The 20,132-nt window shown below is 57.5% G+C and overlaps 1 protein-coding gene across 15 annotated transcripts in view; it reads right to left on the bottom strand.

Annotated features, from left to right (window-relative positions):
• The window catches only part of PTK2 (protein tyrosine kinase 2), a 145,147-nt gene that overhangs the window by 7,746 nt on the left and 117,269 nt on the right, over nucleotides 1-20,132 (bottom strand). For 13 of the 15 annotated variants that reach the window (XM_030884992.2, XM_045296532.1, XM_045296550.1 and 10 more), the window contains 7 exons: nucleotides 16,317-16,428; nucleotides 12,821-12,907; nucleotides 11,029-11,166; nucleotides 10,394-10,525; nucleotides 3,254-3,316; nucleotides 2,647-2,686; nucleotides 2,296-2,402 (listed from right to left, as the gene is read on the bottom strand). In XM_030884992.2, coding sequence (XP_030740852.1) covers nucleotides 2,296-2,402; nucleotides 2,647-2,686; nucleotides 3,254-3,316; nucleotides 10,394-10,525; nucleotides 11,029-11,166; nucleotides 12,821-12,907; nucleotides 16,317-16,428 — 679 coding nt within the window. Of the gene's footprint in view, nucleotides 1-2,295; nucleotides 2,403-2,646; nucleotides 2,687-3,253; nucleotides 3,317-10,393; nucleotides 10,526-11,028; nucleotides 11,167-12,820; nucleotides 12,908-16,316; nucleotides 16,429-16,793; nucleotides 16,902-20,132 lie in introns of those variants that run through there. The other 2 variants (XM_045297029.1, XM_045296949.1) reach the window with 2 other exon arrangements.

Here is a 20,132-nt window from a genome sequence, read left to right as displayed (position 1 = left end):
TTACTGTGCAGACCCATGAAGTGACTCTACACACACAGATGGTGCTCATGTGTCTCCCCCACGCTCACCCGGGGGGAGTGAACTGGGGAACGTGGGCCTCTTCTCCTGACCTAGAACTGCCCGGAGGTGCACCCTGTGGACAGCAGGGCTTGAGGAGGTCACGGTCACGCCAGTCTGAGGGGACGGTGGCATTCTGTCCTCTGGGGGGTCACAGTGCAAGGCTGCCCAGGGAGACCATCACAGGCTTAAATGAGGAGACATGGAGAGGCCAGCCAGGAGAAAGCAAAGGCTGCTGCCCTATGGCCATCCATCAGAAAAGGTGTCACAATGCCCCCTGGAAAGCTGGCAGGGGGAGTCCAGGAGAAGGACTGATCCTGAAGACCGGACGTTCTCCTTGGCTACCCAGCAGTGCCCGTAAGCTAGCATGCTGGCGCGCAGAGCCAGCCCTAAGAAACTACCCATCCTGCGGAATCCACAGGCAAACGAGGAGCCACGAGGCAGGCCTGGGCGACTTGAGATTTGGGTGAATCACGATCTCCGCTGACACAGCGCTGGACACAGCTGCGTGTCTGCTCCTTCTCCCCTGCCCTGCTGGACGACCTCTGCTCAGCAGAGGACTGAAGAGGGCCAGTTCACATTTGCTAGTTTTCAAAGTCCTCACTTAAGGAAGCACAGCATCCTGTTTTTCACGCTGAACGTGTGTAGCACGAAAGGGCGACAGAACAACCCGAACCCTGCCTGATATTCACGCTATCTGCCTGAAAGCACGGTTTGTCCTTAAGGCTTCTGTCTGCTTAAATTCTTATTGGAAGGCTCTCTGCAATTATTCTGACCCATTATCTTACTCTCCCTGTGAACACTAAGCACACCTGGCTTCTGAGTGGAGACTTGGTTTCCTTGGTCTTCCATTACACGATAATAAACACAGCCCTCTTTACAGTTTGCTCCTGCAGCTTAGGAAAATGAAGAGCAGTTCAGGAACCAATTTTCCTTATTTAGTTAAAGAAACGACACAGGAAGTCACACTCCCTGTGCTTCTTCCAAGGGGAGTGGGGTGGGGAGGCCACTCAGGTGAGGGGATGCCAGCATCCTGGGGGTGGGGGGGTGATGCCTGCCAGAGGACGACCTCCAGGGAGAGGGGAGGGTGTCCTTGGTGAGGTGGGGAGAAGGGCACCCATGTGAGGAGAGGGCACCTTAGGTGTGAGGAGGGAGCTACAGTACTGTGGGCAGAGGGGCATCTATCCGGAGCGGAGAGGAGGAAAGCCTACTTGTCAGCTTGCTGAGAGCACCCCGCATTCTGCAGGGCCTAAGAGGACCAGGAGAATCCCAGACGTGGATTACGTCAGCTGCCTGCCCATTCAGGGACTCAGGCGGAGAGGAATGTAAGAGGCCACAAGCCAATGGATAAGCCGTGTGGTCCCTTGCTCCCAAAGAACTGGCTTTATTGGGGCACACTACCTCTAAGCACAGGATTCTGTTCCTGGGTTGGAAAGTTAACAAACATTCTCCAGTGAGCTACCTTTATGAACTTGAAGACAGGGAGTGTTCTGGTCTAATGGACTTTTAAGTCAGGTAGTTAGTTTATTGTGCCAACCTGGCCGATAAACACATGTGGGGTTCATTGAAGGGCGGAGAGATAAATCGCTCAGCAAGCCTCGCCTTTCTTATCTCTTGCTCTTTGATCATCAGACCAGTGTGCGTCTGCCTTGCTTGTTCTGTGACTCAATTTGCAAGCTACACTACCTGTGGGACACCTAACCATAGACTGTGTTAATTTGAAGTTCCTTCAAGACCCGCTTCCCCACATCATTGGCATTTACATTTCTTGAGCTGGGGACTGACTGTTGGTGACCTGCCTTGCTGTTTGCTGCCTGTGCCGGGATAGCGTGAATCTCTCTACAGAGGGCTACCTGGTGGCCCTCAAGACTTGAAGGACTGCCAGTGTCTCACAACTCTCACGGGAGGGAGTTGCACTGAGCCATTTGTACTGCTTTATAATTTAACTGTTTATTTCTTGTGTCATATATCTATCTACCTGTATAAATATATATATAAAATTACTAGCAATCTGGTTTTGTCTCTCTAGAGATCTCTGTCTAACACATTAAGCAAATGAACATTCTGTCCGAGGAAAATATTCAGAAAGTTAGGATCTGATTGAGTTCGTAAGCTCTAGTGAGCAGAAACAAACAGGGAAGGGAACTTTCTCAGTCAAGGTTCCTGTGACTGCCTCCACCAGGACCACAGGACCCCGTCACCTGGTGAGCTGTTTGCTCACATAGCTTGGATGCCCACCTTGACACCCTCGTTGTAGCTGTCTCCAGGGCTGCTGAGGCTGGCCAGGCTGCCCAGGTGGCCAGGGGCTCCAGGCCGTGGCGGTTTCTTTGGAGGGGCCGCAGGATCTGGTAATGCAGAAGGACACAGGTGCTGGGGTTAACATCAACACGAGACAAGGAAACCTCCCCTGCTGAGCACCCATGCATTCTTGAGGCTCCTCTGCAGCCACGGGTGACACGGGGGAAACTCATGATTAACAGTCTAGGAGAAGGGTCAAATGGCCAGGTGGGGACTGCAGAACACCTTGAGACAGCAGCACCCCTGTAAAATACACAAGCATCCCAACGCGCAGACTGTCTCTCCACTCACCTGGTTTCCCCACAGGCTGATAGATGTGTTGATTTCCAGTCTGTGAGGAAAAAAGAGTTCTGGTGTGAACAACTGGAGTGTAGCCACCTCCCCACCTGCCTGCCCCAAGAACACAGGCACTGAACCCTGGATGAGTAATGCCCCAGGAGCCTCCGGGCCATCTCTAGCAGGTTAGAAGACCACCTGGGATGCTCAAGGGCCAGTGTGTTCATACAAACAGGGCAGGGGCCACCTGGAAAAGGAGGCTGGAGCATTGGTGTCATCACCAGATGGCACAGGTAGGGACTGAAGACAGGTATGCTTTCCGAGTCTACTCTTCACAACCACAAAATAAATACAATTTAAAAGGGGGTGGGGTAATCTTGCTTCAGTAAGTGCTGATGTACACTAGCACTGAACTCTTGGCAAACGACAACCTGTGTGCTGACAGTGGTGCACGCACACTTGGACACCCCCGCCCTCTGCTCTTGGGCCCCAGCCCCCAGCTGACAGGGGATTGCTGCCCCCCTGGCAGGCAGGCTTCTGGGTGATGGGCCCAGCATGCTGATGGGGCGGGGATTCCATCCCGTGCAAGGGGATCCCGAAACCCAGTCCCCACACCACTCACCAGGCCCTGGAGAGCTCCGTCCTCCCTGTCGATGCTGCCCCGGGAGAGCCTCACGTCTGGCTTCTGGAAAGGAGAGCCCAGTGAGTGCCTAGTCTCCCGCCTTGAGGAGGCCTGCAGTCCTGCCGACCAGCCCCCTCCCAGGGTATCAGGAACCCTGCTCCACTGGGCATTGCCTGGGGCCTGCCCTGGGGCCATTGCGGCTGAACCCCAGTCCTCTGTACACCGGCGGGAGGAGGTGGGTTCTGAGCCACTGTGCCCCTCAGGGCTGCCTGCGGCAGTGGGTGGCTTTGGTGCAGTGTCTGGCTGGGGGAGCAGGCGGACTCCGGAACATTCTTGAAAGCCCTTTGAACAGGCAGAGGCGCTCTGCTAACAAACAGAAAGAAGTATCTCGAGACAGGACGGCTGTGCACACCGTCCGAGTCTGAGGACAGACTTCTTTAAAACAGAAAGGGAAAACATGGCGTGGACACAATGGTAGGAAACAGTCATTCTAAAAGTGTATGTATAGGGGGGGGGGGGGCGGCGCGGTCCCACAGACAGAAGTCAAGCTCGGAGAGAGGAGCCAGCAGGTGTGGCCTTAAGGCTGGGGTTGACTGACAGGCACCAAACAGAAAGGACGGCAGCTGGGTAATGCCCTGAGCCCAGACCCTGAGCCTGAGTTGGCTGGGACTCAGGGCAGTCCCTCGGGCAGAGGCAGGCTTGAGCAGCTCACGGGCACTCTCTCCCCAGGTGACTTGAGACGAAGGCCCAGGCACCGTGGGCTTGGAGACAAGGTGCCTCAGAAGGCCCCCAACGAACGGCCCTCCCCAAGACCACGGCCAGCTGCTCCCCTCAGTGGGTATCTGAGCCCTGAGGGACAACGAAAAAGACTCTCTGCGAGACGGACTGACAAAGGCTACAACCACAGGCTCAAACAACTGTGGGGGTGGAGCCGGGGCGGGGCTGAATTCACGGCACCTCACCACGGGCATCACATGTGTGAGACACACGCCGGGCACAACACCCTATACACCCTGGATGTTCAGGGAATGTTTGTGGCAGGAAAGCATTAGTACAAACGCGGGGCTTCCGGAAGAGCAGTACACAGACGAGGCTCTGGACACATGGGCACCGGTGCTCCTTTTGCCCTTGGCTGCTCGAGGAAGCCACAGCATCTCACAGGCAAGAGGCCTTCAGGAAGGTCAGGGGGAAATTCCATGATCTTTTCAGTCCACTCTCCCACAAATTTTCTGAAGCTCCTTTGTATACATGAGTTATTTTTATTCTCATACAAATCAGATGCTGCTCCTGTCTTTGTGCATAATCCTTCCCTGCAGATGTGATTTTAATCTTACAATGGGAACGTTTTGTCTACAGGCAGTGCACTGGGTTCTCTGAATGGAAACAATGCTTTGAGCTTTCTTCCCTCGGACGCAGACATAACCTAGCCAGTGAGGAAGACTCCCAGACACCTCCTTCTAGGTCTAAAGACTGTGCAGCAGACAGAAAGAAAGCGGGGACAATCTAGCCGAGAGACTTTATACAAGTAGATGGACATCAAGTGGCTCACTCTTCAGACCCATCACCAACCACAGGAAGCCGAGGGCAGCGTGTGCCCCAAACTGACCTGAGGAGGAGGCGTGGAGCCCTGCTGACGTGCAGGGCTGCCAACGTCCAGACAGGGCCCGGGTTCTCAGTGCTGAGTGCAGCCCTGCATCGCAAGCTCACACGTCCACACAGTGGGAGATGGGGCACTGCTCCACCGTAGAGGCCTCGTGTGTCTTGCCCTGGCTTGGGTCCAGCTTTCACAGGCTTGACTCAGAGGCAGAGAGGGCCACTGGTTCCCAGTAGCCCCACAACCCACCAAGGGAGCCCGTGCCGCACCCCCTGCCCCATAGCACTCACGCGCGTAAACACACACACATACGGTCACTTCTGTGTCCCCTAACGCCCCTCAAGGCTGATCCCCCGTGTGTCCACGCTATTGCTCGGCACCCGAATGTCTGAGCATTTACCCACTGGGATGTTCATAGCTACACAGGCTGCTCCCAGTTCTTGGCTACCAATGCCATGGACTGAACCATGACCCCTGAGATGTGACAATGTGGTGGGGCAGTGCAGTTATCCTCCAGGTGGTGAGGGGTAACTCCTCCCCTCTGCGATGAGCCCCAGGTAGGACTGGGGGCAGCGTGGTGACCGAGGCACGGCACATGACAGCAGGACACGGTGTGTTATGAGTCAATCCCTTCTTGGGACACAAGGGCAGATCGGAGGGACCTGAGTACCACCAAGAATGGAAGCGTGTCCCAAGGACCTGTGGTCCCGGTGCTGATGATGCCAAGGCAGGTGAAGATCTCCTGGGGACATTGGGTAAACAGATGTGGAGAGCCCACAAGGACCTTCCTTTAGAGACAGCGCTGTAATTCGGACTTCCTACCTCCGGAACTATGAGACACGAGACTTGTTGGTCAAAGCCACTGCCTCATGGTACTCTCCTGAGAGCAAGACCAGGTAACACACACAGTTCAGGCCTCAGTGAGCACGCTCTCCCATGGGGACACCTGCATCTCCCTCCTCTGGCTGGGTCACCTCCAACTGGCCAATGAGGCCTTAAACTCAGGACTTGCAACTCAAAGTCTTGTCTCCTGTCACTACCAGCCTGTCCTCAAGCCTGGAATAAACTCGGAGGGACCAGACAGGGGCAACGACCTCACTCAGCAGCAGAGGTCAGAATCCTGCCCGACTGACGTGTCCTGAACCCTCTCTGGGACATTCCTCTTCCATCCGACGGACTGTGGTTTGCCTTATGAGGGGAGCAAGTCCAAACCTCGGTGTCCTTGCTCGGAACATCAGGCAGGCTTCTCGTTTTCAGACTGCAGGGCTGTCTTCAGCCCAGAGCCCCATCGGAAAGGACTGTGCACTGGGCAGTGCGGCGGGGCGGCCACACAGCTATCTCAGAGAGGAAGAGAAGGGGGTGGGGCAGAGGGCTGTCTGCTGTGGCTGGGGCCATTCTCTGGAAGTTTCTGCTATGGGAGAATGTGGGGTTTGGCCTCTGTGGAGCTTCACCACTGCAGTGCTTGCTGGCTGCCACCACGCTCAGCCTGATGAAAAACGAACGCCTGCCCACACGTGAGGACACAGGTTGGTACCTAACAGAGAGCGCTCCTCCCATCTGGGGGTTACAGAGGGAAACCCCGCAAGATGGACATGGCAAGGCAGGAGCAGGCACTGCCCAGAGGAGACTGAATGGCACGACGCGGTGGGTCACTTCAGCGCTCAGCAAGGGCAGCGTCTCCACTCTACATGGAGTTTTCAGTGGCTAGTTCCTCCCTCCAGAGTGGACGGCTGGTTCCTTCTCGTGTCTGTGCTGAGTCTGGAAGCTCTGCAGAGACCTGTTCACTGTGGGGCATCATGCTCGGTAAAGTGGGGGTACAGTGATGGAGGAAGGACCTCAACAACATGGACTGACGCGGTGGCCGCAACAACGGGTGGAAGCGGAGGGACGTCGTGGGGATGGTGCGGGACGGGGCAGTGCTTGGCTCTGTCAGGCACAGGGTTGCTGCGGTTGGAACTGGCTTGATGGCACCTAACAGTTGCCGCCACAGCCGTTAATTACTCCTTCCTTCCCTAACGCGTCTGAGCACGGAGCTGACTGGGCAGACAAAGTGCCAGCCTGCTGGGTTTCGAACCAGCCATCGCAGAAGCAGGGGAGGGGCTCTCACTACCAGTCGTAGAAGAGCCAGGCCTTTGCCTGACATGCCTCCTCCTGGATCCAGGACACGGCAGCCGTGACGAGACGAGAGCCAGGGCAGCGGTGGCAGCAGAACAAGAAGTCAGAGCCTGAGAGCCAGGTGGACTTCCCATGAAGCAGATGACGCCAGGTGCTTCTGGGCAGGAGGCTGGCTGCGGAGTGGGTGCCCCTGGGCACTTCACTGGGGCCTGGAGGGAAGCAGCGTGCTTGAGGCCTGAGGCTTACAGCGGAGTGGCAGCCCCAGAGAACTTTGTAATGCGGCAGGGGCAGGGCCGAGGCCAGTCCAAGAAGGCCAAGGGTCAGAGAGCGGCCTGTCCTGAGTGTTTCTCATCTGAATTGTAGCCTGTGAACCCCAAGATCGCGGGCATTGTCTGTGAGTTGTTTAGTTGCTGTAACACAGTGCGGGGGGCCAGCTGAGCAGCAGCGTGCTGGGGGTGGGTGGGGCGGGCAGCTGGTGTCACAGTCAGTTAAGGAGGGTTGGAGGGTGGGCCATGTCCCACCAGGCAGTACAGACGTCAATCAGCCCATGGCACCCTGATGCAGAGCTTGGTTTTCCTTCTCCCTGCTACAGCAGGAGGTCAGAGGGCGCGCCCACACAGCTGGTTATCTTTAAACAACCAATAAGCACAGGAATTGGGGGAGGGGTGCCTGCCCGGATGATTCACAGGCCATGGCAAGGGCAGTCACAGGAATGAACTGCTGCAGTCACTCACGCCAGGGACAAGCCTCACTCGGGTGTGCGGCTGAAGGCAGACACCAAACAGCTCTTTCCGTGGGATGACAGAATGTCCCAAGAGCAAGCCAGGGGTTCAGGGTGACAGAAGCTCAGACAAGGACGGCCCTGGGGCAGGGCCACATAGGAAAAGGAAGCCCACGAGGACGAGGGACCGTCAGAAAGTTTGTGGAGAAGCTGCACATTTTCACAATTCCACTTTCTCACCAACTTTCTGAAGCCCCTTGTCTTTGGATGCCTGGGGCTTGGGTTCCGCAAGCCCACCATCGCTGACCTACGTGTGTCTCCTCAGTGAAAAGCCAGGAACAAAGCCCACACAGCCACCAGCTGCTGGGCTGGTGAACACAGCCGGCTCGGGGACCAAGGGGTGCTGGAACCTCATTTGCTTTCCCACTAGCAGCGTCCCACAATCCATCCTGACCCACTGCCCCCTCAGCCTGGAATGCGTTTCCGGCGTCTGTTTGCCTAGCAAATTCCAAGGGGTCTTTCTGGCACTATGCTGCTGGAGGCCTGGCTCCCATGGCCAGCATGGCCACCAGGTGGCTCCCCTGGGCCAGGGGTGTGACGTAGCTTGCTTTCTGAAGTCCACATCAATGGGAGGAAAGAGGCTTTCTGGGGGTGCAAGCAATGAGAGTTAGGATTAGGGCCACCCAGCGATGTTCCTGGGACCAACCCAGCTTCCCAACAGAGTCACCCTGATTAGCAGAATGTGCAACTGGTCTCCCAGCCTGCCTGCAAGCTCAAGATTTGCTGAAATCCCTCAGAATCCTGACAGCACAGAAAGATGCTCCTGTTCCCATGTGCTCTCTCTGTCCCCAAGGGGCTTCTGGAGGAAGGGGCTGTAAAAGAAAGGGCCGTTTGTGTCCACGACCCCGACATCAAGGGCGAGGTCTGCAGAGGCAGATGGAGCAAACGAGCCCTAGGAAGGCAAGTCCTGAGACCCGACTGTGCTGCTGGGGCAAGCTGCCTCATCCCACACGTGCACAGTCCTGGCAAAGCACTGAGCCAGGACGCCCGTCCAGATTCTCAGAGGTTCCCCCGGACACCCACGCTGGTGGAGACCTGACTGCCGGCACGGTTTGTAAGAGCAGAAACCAACCAGCCGGCACCACACAGGAGGGGACTTAATTAAGTCACCGGCCCAAGGAGGACTGAAGACGGCACTCCACTCCGAGCATGTCTACACTGTGTCCCCAAGCCTGGTAGGACCTGCACACAGCGCAGCACCGGCTCTGCACTCGGGCCCAGGGAGCCCCCAGGGGACCCTGGTCTGTCTGCGCACACCCACTTCCCTGGGGACACAGGTTGCTCCGTGGGAACCCTCTCTGGTTGTGCCAAGGTGTCCTTTCGGCTGGTGTCTTTCTTTTTTATACAAATTAATTTATTTTATTTTACTTTTTTTTTTTTTGGTGTCTTTCTGCTACAGGAAAACTGTCACTGCAGCACAGGTGCTCCGGGGTCCCAGGCTGTGCGGCCATCCATTCACTTGCAATGAAGGGCGATTCTGTTTACAAAAAGAATCATAAGGATTCTGGGGACACTTGAAAAGTAACAGTGGCCCACAGGAGCAACAGACACAAGACGTGACCTATGCCAGGTGGGAATGAGGTCTCACCAGAGAGGAGGGCCAGAAGGCAGCACAGGCGGCAGAAGTGGCTTCGTTGTGCTCAGAGGGATGAGCCCAAGGACTATTTAAAGTGTACTGCAGCTGCCCTTCCGCACCCACGGGTAGGAATCTTTGGGCAAGGAAAGGAAGGGTAGGTGGCCAGAACACCCCTCAGAGGCTAAGCAGGGCATAATGCGCGAGGGATCATTAGTCATGTAGAGTGGACGGGCGGATGTGTGTAGGTTACGTGCACCATTCTGTGCTAGTGGCCCGAGCAAGCGGCGGTTCCGGTGTCTCAGGTTCCTGCCCCAGGCTTGCAAGGCAGCTGTACTGGACACCCTAATTATGGTCCCAGAGGAGAACGGCCTTCACTGATGGAGACGCCTGACACATCTGCTCACTGATACTAAGCCGACTCTAGCTCACAGCAGCCCTGTGAGGACAGGGCAGAAGTGCTCCTGCTGGCTCCCAGGACGGCCAGCCTCAGCTCTCCTCCAAGGAGCTGCTGCTGAGTTCGAACTGCTGACCTTGGGGTTCTCACTGTCCTACCAGAGCCCCTTCGCCCATGGCCCACCATTCAGAAAACACCACCCCACAGACAGATGAAGCGGGATGGCCACTGACCACCACTAGGGGACAAGCCCCCTGGTGTGTCTGAGGACATTCAGAAGGGGAGGCGGAGTTTTGTGGTGAAAACAAACGTGGTGCTCAGGGCACCTTCTAGGCTTTTCTGAGAACCGCAGGCCCTCTCAGTGACCACATAGGGCGGGCACCCTTTTCTCTGCTTCTGGGAAGAAAGACCACACAGCCTCCCCAAGGTCACAGGGTGAGTAAACGGCAGAGCCAGGATTGAACTCTCAGCTGTCACTCCATCGTCCGCTGTCCAGCGAGGACACTGGGACAAGGCTGAGCATGTCGCAGTCGACTGCACGCTCACAGTTCCCTCAGTGACAGGCTAGTCAGTGTACACTGTGAGAGCGGTCAAAACGGACACCCTTGCTGTGGACAGTGAACTTCAGAGCGCACTGCGAGGCTGACAGAGCGGGGGGGACGGTGCCGAGCCCCAATTACCAGGAACCGCTCCTCCTTCTCGAGCCAGCGCTGGTCTTCTTCCATCTCCTGCTGCTGCCGGATCAGCCGTTCCTCCATCAGATGGGCCGGCAACACCTGCCCGATCCCCCGTGTCTCCAGGGCCGCAGGGTCCTGTGGGCAGCGGGAACCACACACTGGATATCTCAGGAAGCCCTCAATGTGCTCTGGGCACGGCTCTCAAGGCGGAGCCGAGTAACACGGTGGGAGACACTGGCCTCTGGTACTTGCTGGGGACAACTGTTCTGCAGGTGGCAAATTAATCAGGTGTGCTGGGCAGCCTCACAGCGTACACGACCGCTAGCCCACAGAGCCGGTGTGAGGAGCTTGGAGACAGCATTACCAAGCAGAGAGCAGAGCCATCCAGAAGGGAGACCTCCGGGCGCCAGGAGAGCTCAGTGCACTGACACCCCCGGAGCTGGGGGCTCCGCCTTTCACACACATGGCTGCTGGGCTGAATGTCTCTCCCTGGGTTTCTTTTACAGGAAAACATTCCCCAACCAGAAGCGCCGCACAGTTGGGTAATCTAACCAACATGAGGTCACCAAAATCAAGAGATGTCAACATTTTGAAGTGAAAGGGACTGTGGGCCCAGGGTCAGCAGGCAGCACCCGTACCTCCAGGTTGGGGGGCCACATGGCTATCTCCTGAGGCCTGTGGTCCCAAGAGTCCGTCGGGTCCAGCAGGGTGGCCTGGCCAGGGTAGATGCTGCCGGCCATGGCGGGGAGTCCGTGCGAGCCAGGGTAGCCAGATACCTGTGAATGAGGGGCAGTCAGGTGACTCTGACAAGACCGCCTGCACAGCCCACTGCCCGTAGCAGAGCAAGGGCGCAGGGTAGTCGGCGGACAATGGGCCTCAATGACAGCCACGCCCGGACCCCAGCACCTGCAGACCTGCTGCCTCACACCTCACAGCCAGGACGGAAAGTGGCTTCTAGGAGACAAAGAGCATCCAGCTCGGATCATCCTCACATAAACCTGTAAGCCCTCAGCAAAGGCTTTCTGTGGGTATAAGCCAGCATCAGGTTGTCCAGAGGGAGGGGGAGGGGAGGAGAGGGAAAAGGAGGGAGGACTGACTCGGAGATGCTCCTGGGCTCCCACTCTGCCGAGCCCCCACCAAACCTGAGGGACCACGGCGCTGGGAGGGGAAGGGGCCACAGACGGAACTCGTGAGCTCTGCCTTCCTGGATGGAGTGACAAGCACTGCTGGGGGAGGCCGTCCTCCATCTCTTCCCGGCCAGCGCTCCACTCCTCATGGTGGGGGTGTGAAGGGCGGGGTTGAGGTGTGGGGAGAGTGCCGGTCTTCTCCATGTGGGAAAGCGCCCCTCCCTCCCTGCAGGCAGAAGGCTCCCTTTGACCTCGGGCACAGGGCCTTTCCCTCTCTGCCCACAAGCAGGCCCACCTGGCGGCTGGCTGCGTCAGGCTGGCCATGTGCTGCAGAGGCGTGCGAGGAATACAAGGCTCGCGTCTCCGTGCCTGGGGACTCTTTCTGAGGAGCAGGGTGGAGGGAGTGGGCTCCCCTCTCAGTAAACCCAGAACATTCTGGAAAGCTAAGTGACTTGTGGCCTTCTCTCACGGGGGAAAATGTCTGGGATTCAGCAGCAGCAGCAGCCCTTCCGGAACCCGGGTGCCCTGGCAGACCCCGGTGTCAGCTGCTTTGGCACCACGGTGGCACAGCCCTTTCATCGAAGGCTCCTCTCAGGAGCCAGGACTCCGACCTTCACAGGCGAGAGAGCGCAGCAGGACTCGGAGTTCTAGACGGAGTGCAGGCTGGTCGGACTGCCTGGGGAGAGGTAAGCAGGGAGCTTTCTGGGCTCACAGCTACGTTCTATAACCCGACGGGGGTGGGAACGCCCTGGTGTGCATTTGTCATAATGAAGACCTGCGTGCTTCACACCTCAGACAAGGCCAGCAACTTAAAACCCAAACAGAAGGGGAGGCACTGGGCCCGGGCCTCTTCTTTCCTGAGTGACCTATTAATGTGTATGTACTACACCCTGCATACAGGGACACCCCAACCCAAACTCTCCCTCTGCCCACACTGCCCACGTGGACTCTCATCTCGTTTCTGTGAAGGTGAATTTGGATTTTCTTCCAGAACACACCTCCCCCACCCCACTCCCAGCTTGGTGCACCTTTATGTAGAAGGGAATACTAGGTGCACTCTGCACCTTTGGCAGAGCAGTTGGGGGCGGGCACCTGGCCCAAAAGTGTGACAGAGTCAAGCCCTTGATGTGGGGACATAAGGACCATGTTTTCTCAGGCTGTGCTAGGCTAAGACAACGTTGTTCTTAGCTTTCTGCTTACCCAACTACACTCTTAATCACATAACAAAAGTTACAGATATGTCCTATCCCACCCCACTGGAGCGCGAGAGAACATGGCTGTGTGTCTGCCGGGATGGACCTACCTGGTAATGATTGCTCTGCACCATGTGCTGGGGGCTAGGGTAAAACCCTTCACTGGACCTCGGACTGGGGTAGCCTGGTCTGCTGGGCTGTGGACAAATCAGCAGGTGAATGAGCACCACCTTTTACTTTGGCAAATCTATACTTTAGTTAAAAAAACAAAACCAAAATAAGACCAATAATAAAAAAGCAGCATAAGAACTGTCTTTACCAGCCCTGAGAAGTGGGAGGGCGCACTGGCATGGTCCTGCCACGCGCTGGCTGCAGCATCATGAGAGCCAGACCCAAGGCCACAGAACACACGCTTCCATCACGCATGTCAGCGTCCAGGACAGCAAAGGCCAGAGAGGCGGGGCTGGGGGGCAGAGCAGGAATGAACTGACCACTAATGGGTGTCTTGGTGGAGCAATGAAAATGTTCTACACCTGACGGGAGCCGCACCATCTGTGAATGCACTAGAAACCACGGCACCACACACCTGAACAGGTGAGTTATATCTCAATAAAGTGATGAAAATAGCAACAACCACAACAACATCAAAACCCACTGCCAAAGCCTTTGTGCATGGGATAGCTGGATGTTTTCTGCACCCTGAGCGGGAGGGGGAGGGGACCCTAGGAGCTGGGGGCCCACAAATGGGCACTAGTTGGGCGCTTTCTGGTGGGGCACCGGGGGCAAGTGATGAACTTCCTGGCCTCTCTTCTCTTCTTTCCTGGATGAAATGGGGCTGAGCTACAGGCCCCTGAAGTCCCTCCAGCCCCACACTGCATAGATTGTCAGAGACGCCGTCAGAGTTGTGCGGAAAAGAGCGGCCTACGTTAGAAAAAGAAGGCTGAATGGGAGGAAAACCAACCTAGCCCGAGACACAGCCCCAGGCCCTGCCGTAGGTCTTGGCAGGGGCATGCTTCCCCTGCCGGCCGGCAGCTGGCTCTTAGATTAAGGAACCCTGCCAACACCCTCAGAAGCTGCTGCCGCCTCATCCAGGGCATTTTGGGGTAAACTGGCCTGTTTCCCCGCTGTGGACACAGGTCCTGGAGGGACAGGCTGACACGCTGCTGCCTCCCCTACTCCAGCTGTCTTCTGGCCGCAGTGGCTGCACTATCTAACATGCGTGCAGGGAAAGGCACGTGGAGGCACAGTTCCGCTGTGGACATTGCTCTGATTCTCTGGTCCTGGGACCCCTGTGGCCCAAGGATGACCTCTGGTCTGAGACCCTGCAGTGACAGGCCCACAGGCCAGCTACTCCAGTGCGGGGCTCTTCTCCAGCCAACGTCCCCAAAGATGAACATGTGGGGAGAGCTGGGCACTAAGTACTGAGGACGACCTCATGAAGTACTTTCACAACCAGCTTGTAGCTGTCCTGCTTTCTGACACTAGACATTGATTTTGAATCTTAAACGGAGAGGGCAAATGTCTTCGTTTTAAGTTCCGTTAGAAAACTTTATTCTCCACACAAATGATCGAACAAAGCCACCGCTCCTCCTTGAACCTAAGAGCTGTCAGTGAACGCAGCTGCTGTCAAGTAGCTGGCAGAGCAGTGGGGTAGGGCTGGGCTGCCAACTGAGAGGTCAGTGGTTTGAGCCCACCAGCCGCTCCGAGGCTGTCTGCTTCTGTAAAGATAGATTAGCCTCGGAAACGCCACGGACAAGTCTGCCCTGTCCTGCACGGCCGCCGGCTCTCCTTGACCACAGGCAGAGAGGCAGCTGCCGGAGGAAGCGGGAACACGGCTGGCGCAGAGGCGACCAGAGAGGCAGAATCTGCTTCTGGAGAGGAGGCCGAGGGAGCAGGGCCGGCCTCCCACTGCCGCTTCTAACCTCCAGCACCTGCACCGCCCCTGTGCACCGAGGCCTTCACAGCCACGGGCACTTGAGCCTGGAGTGGGCAGCCTGCTCCTTCAAGGCAGCAGTAAAGCGCTCGTGGGACCTCTCTCAGCCAGACCTCAGCTTGCGAAGGACGGGCCTGGGGCGGCACTTTTATGACCACCAAGCCTTGGTACTGAGGGCAACACCGCAGTGAAGGAAGAGCCTCACAAGACACTTTCAATATGCGACGCACACCCCGCTGCTTAAGCTGGCAGACAGTTAGGCAGAGGAAGCTTCTAAAACCAGAGGTCCATGTGGCCCCGTGTCATGAACCCAACACTGTGGTTTTAAAGAAGTCACCCAGTAGGGTTATTGAAAAATCCAACAGATCATAACACAAAAGAATGCTCAGACTGAGTGAGTTTCAAGGGGAGCTGCAGTCATTACCTGTTTTCTTACCAAGTACACCACCTGCCCTGAACCCTGTCATCTGGAGCAAAATGCACCATCTCACAGCACCAACCACACGTACCAGCCCACACACGTGATGAAACACGCCATCTCAGCTCACCAGATCCACACATCCCCTTTCACACACTACATCAGTGAGGTGGCACACAGCCCCACTTGCCCCCAGCATCCCACGAACGAGGGAGGGATCACCAGCCCTCATTTTACAAAGGTCAAGAGTGAGGTGTAGAGTGTTTAGGGCGAGGGGCCGAGCCCTCCCTATAGGGGCAGGTCTGCTTGCTGTCCAGGCCGGAGGTAGGAGCAGGAGAGCATCCTGTTCCCTGAGTGCCCTTGAGGGATGACAGACAGGAAGTGGAGGGCCTCAGAGGCTGGCCTGAGGGCCCAGACTTCTTGTGGGAGGTGGAAGGTCTTGCTGCTGTTAGACGGGAGCGGAGACAGAGAATGGCCCTGGCTCTGAGTGGCCAGTCTGGAGGACAGTCTGTGGACAGATGACAAGGTCCTTCTGCCAGGCGGCTGACCGCTGAGCCCTCCCCTCTCAGAGCCCTGGGACTGGGTCACTCACTTGCAGTCACCTGCGTATGCCACCATGCTTGTTGCCGGGTTGTGTAAAAACCTGACCGATAAACATAATTCTTCCAGTCAGGCACCATGATGAAACATGTTTTAAGTAATGTCTGCATCCATAGATTTCTGAATAGTTTCAGAAAAGACAACCAAATAAAGACTTACATTAACCAACTTTTGCTAACTGCAAAAGAAGTCTCTACCCGTGAGTGTTCTAGAGACCGACAACTGAGCTCAGGGTGGCCAGCATGGGGGCCCTGAGCACGACCCTGGGGGCAGTTCACACACAGCCTGGGAGTGACTGGAAAAGGGAGGGGGCAGCAAGGGCACGGAGGCAGGTGCTCCTTCCCACATCAGTCACCAGCCCTGGCAAGAGGGAAGGCAGGCAGGTGGACGGGTGTCCAAGGTTCTGAGAGTCACCCTGTGACGCAGGAGCAGGGGGGTGAAGGCAGGTGGCTCAGCTGGAGCCCACTGCAGGGTTAACCCTGACCCGACCGAGGGGCCTTCACACAGGCTCTTTGAGCTCAGTCAGGCTGCCTTAAAGCCTGGGTGCAGCTGGCTGGGCTGGACTGGACAGGCAGGGTGTGGAGGAGGGGCTGGCGGGGCCCCAGAAGGGCTCCTCTAGTTAGCGGGGGGCCTGCCCGCGGGGGTCCCGCTCTACCTTGGGCGGTGCTTCGTCGGAGCCTCCGGAATCCCAGGACACGGTGACCTGTCTTCTGGACTCCATCCTCATGCGCTCCTCTTGCTGAACCTTCTCCTCCTCCAGAATCGTGCTAGGGGGCAACACAGCATTTCAGGGGCACACCGGGGAGAGGGGCCCCCATCAGCGCCCTCCCCACTCGCCTCAGGCCCTCCAGTTGGGTAGCCATGGTGGCAGGAGCGACAAAGAAATCCTACACGGGGCGCCGGGCCAGGTTACTGCGCCCCAAGTCCATGGAGCGCGCAGCCCAAGGCAAGCAAGCGCACAGCTGGGCAGGGGCGCCAGGATGAGCCAGGGCGGAGGCTGCGCACCAGCACTGCGAGTGCCCAGCTGGAGACCTCGGGGGTGACAAAAAAGCCAGCTGGCCAGTCACCTCCCACGACCAGGGCAGTCTAGGGACGGGCAGCGGCACGTACAGCTAGGACACCGCTAACTCACCCTGCCGCATGTGGGGCTAGCTACAGGCCCTCATGCTGCCTCTGCTGCTGCCTCCCCGGGGCCCCTCTGACTGTGCAGGGCAGCTCAGTCCTGGCTGCTGGCCATCACGCAGCCCCCTCTGAAGGCAGCCAGAGCCAGGCTTCCGCCGCTAGCTGCCTGTTCCCAGGGGCTCCACAGTGACGGGGCCTCATAATGAAGAGCATTCAGAGCCAGCCTCGGGCGGGCGGGGCGCGGTAAACAACTCCCAGATTACTCATGAGGACGACAGGGCTGAGATCAGCGCACAGACCCTTTCGGGGCCGGGCTTCTGGGCAGCTTCCTGTGCAAGCCTCCCCCCCAACCCCCATGCCCACCCCTGGCAATGGCACTAGCTCACCTGGCCCCCCATTGGCTCGCACGCAATCACCTTTCAACCAGGAAGACAGCTGGATGGGTTCTGTAGGTGCCAGAGGTGGGGCACCATTACAACACAATACACCCCCCCACACCCTCACCCTCACTCTCTCGCTCCCTCCCTCCCCTCTTTGCTTTCCTCCTCTGAGAAGGAAAGGGGACCCCCAGGGGAAAGCTTCCAGTCTGCAGTATGCTGCCCTACCACCAGGGGTCCCAGAAAACCCCAAGGGCTGGCCAGGCAGCTGCTCTGCACTGGCAGGAGAGGACTGCCGGGCTATACCGCGCCCAAGGCCCAGGGCCCCACCCCGGACCGTACTCCGGGACTGCAGAGCGCGCACCTCAGCCATGAGCGGACTGGGGACACTTTAGGAAATTCTACAACAGTTGGGTCTCAGAGACTCAATCTTTCTGGGAGCCGACTGCCACGTTGTTTCCCCAAGCAGCGAGTGGGACTAGTGACCGTGGGTAAGGTACGCAGCCCGATGCCCAGGCCACTTTCATGTGTCAACAGCAACAACACTGCTGCAACTGGGTGGGCACTGATTCACAGTGACCCTCTACAGGCCGGGCTGAACTGCCCCAGGGGTGCTGGGATGGACGCCTTCCTAGAGCAGAAAGCCCAGTCTTTGTCCCCTGGAGCATGTGTCACCAAGGCACCACAGGGCCTGCCTTTTAACAAGCTGAGTCGCACCCAGGGCTGTTGGAGCAGCATTCACCCCAGGTGTTCAGCCAACCTGCTGACCTGCAGCAATGGGCAAAACCGTCTCACTCCTCCACCCATGCAAGAAATACACCCTCGACCTCACTGCCCCCTCTGGGGCCCCAACACCACACTACACCGCACAGCAGTGCTGCCGGGAAGTGGTGGTCTGCAGGCCAGTGTGGCCCGAGCCGAGAGAGAGTTCAGGAGGGGAAGATGGGTGGGGTGGGGACAGAGCCATTTCTGGATGTCAGTCTTTACAGCTGCTGAGGAACCCAGAGTAACAAACGAGAGTGTCAGGGAGGTCAAATTGAAGCATATTTTCCCAAACAGCCAGTATTTTTAGTAGCAATACATTCCACTCGCAAGCTCTGAGCTGCCTCATGTGGCCTGGCAGTGAGCCCCCGTGCGTGTCTCCTGAAGGGAGGGCTTTAGGTCTTGGACCTGCCAACAGATGGGAGACTCGGCTCCTGCTTTCCAGGCCTCAGCTTGGCCCCAGGACCTTCTCAAGAGCAGGGGGAAGAGCATGCCTCCGCTGGGCCGATGTTGTTTTTTACTCCCTCACTTCACCCCAAGAACCACGGGCGCACCAGTCCAACCCAAAGCAGGGTCCCGGGTCGGAGCAGCCCTGTGGGAGGTAGGGCAACTGCCCCCCAGGCCGCAGACCTTCACTGACACTCACAATCTCATCTCCCGTGCCATGGCTGGAGGCTGAAGGGTTAACTCCCTATGGCACCAGGGCCTCCAAGGTGCAGTCCAGATGAGAGACCACACAGCCAAGGAGAGACCAAGCTCCGCTCTTGTGTCTGCCGTTCTGGGACTCCCAAACAGCAGGACGTGGCGTCTCTGAAAGCGGCCCTCCTGCCCCTTGTTTCCATTCTGAGCTGAGACGTGAATAGAAACACGCCTCCTCCAGACAGGTCAGCTGGGCCGGTGACCCAGGCCACTAACTCAGAGCGCTTGATGCCCACGCCAGCCCAGAAGCAATACCAGGCCTGAGCTGCATCTCCTCCTAGTTAAGCAGGCAACCCCATTTCAGCTGGGTTCCCACCCATAGGACCAGAGTGCCGGCGCCGGAACTATCTGTGGTGGCGCAGTGCTTCGGCACGGACTGCTAGCCTCAAGGCCTGAGTTCAGCCCCCAGCTGCTCCATGGAGGTCTGCAGGGCAGACCCAGCTGCGAGGGTCTACAGGGCAACCCCGAGTCACCACGGGCTCTAGGGCAGTGGGTCTGCTTGGGCTTCGCCCTCTCTGTTGTCCACACGCATATTCACAGTGTGGGAGAGGCTTCTAGGACTTTCCGTCAGCGCCACATCCTCACCCACCGAAAAAGAGATGTGCTTCTCTATCCTTGTGCCCGCCCGACCCTCCTGTTCTGTGAAGCCACAAGCCACCGTTCCCGGCTTTTGCACAGGGGAAGGGTTTTGAAGACTGGACTTGGATCACTGCAGAGGGCCGAGGACACAGCATCTGCTCTTGGAGCAGAGCCAGTATGGTCTCCAGCTTCCGAGGCGAATCTGGGCAGTGTCCAGGGAAAGCAGCAAGGGAATCCGGAGGGAGAGCTAGCGGGAAGTGACTTGTTTTGGCAAGTTCATGGGAATACCAATTTTGAAACACGATATTTATGAATCATGCAGCATTGCCTCAGCGCAAAGGAATGAAGCCGACTTTCTAACAAAAGGCACTGGTATTCGCTGCAGGACACAGGCTGCCGTGGAGGTGAGACGGGGCAGGCTGTGGAGCTCGCGGGTCCCTCGACGGCGGGGTGGCTGCTGTTGACTGAGACATGGAGAGGTACCTGCACCAGGCATGCTGGGGCACCCCAGAGCCACCAGGGTGAACGGGAAGGCACACCCCCACCTGGCTGGCTTTAGGAACCACAGCAGCGGGAGGCTGAGTGGGGGCAAGCTGGGGAGAGAAGCCTCCCAAGTCCTGAGGACAAATTCTACCCAGATCTCTGGCTGAGCCCCAGGAGGTCCCCAAGGGCTGGCATGTCATGTCCTGTCGTGTTGTGGCTTGAGGTGGCCAGAGAAAAGGACCATCACTACTGAGCACACAGGGGCAGCAGCCAGCCCACCTCCCTCTCAGCAGCGAGTGCAGCCAGTGGATGGTGGGGGATGTCCTTCCAGTGCAGACAGACAGACAGACACACACACCCCTCTCCAGTGTATGGTGGGGGACGTCCTTCTAGTGCAGACACACACACACATACACACACACACACACACACACACACACACACACACA

This window comes from Echinops telfairi, unplaced genomic scaffold, assembly GCF_000313985.2.
Source record: "Echinops telfairi isolate 266 unplaced genomic scaffold, ASM31398v2 ScPeMD7_1;HRSCAF=3_0, whole genome shotgun sequence".
Lineage (NCBI taxonomy): Eukaryota > Metazoa > Chordata > Mammalia > Afrosoricida > Tenrecidae > Echinops > Echinops telfairi.
The sequence above is the reverse complement of the archived record's forward strand: the minus strand, read 5'-3'. Positions and strand labels throughout refer to the sequence as shown.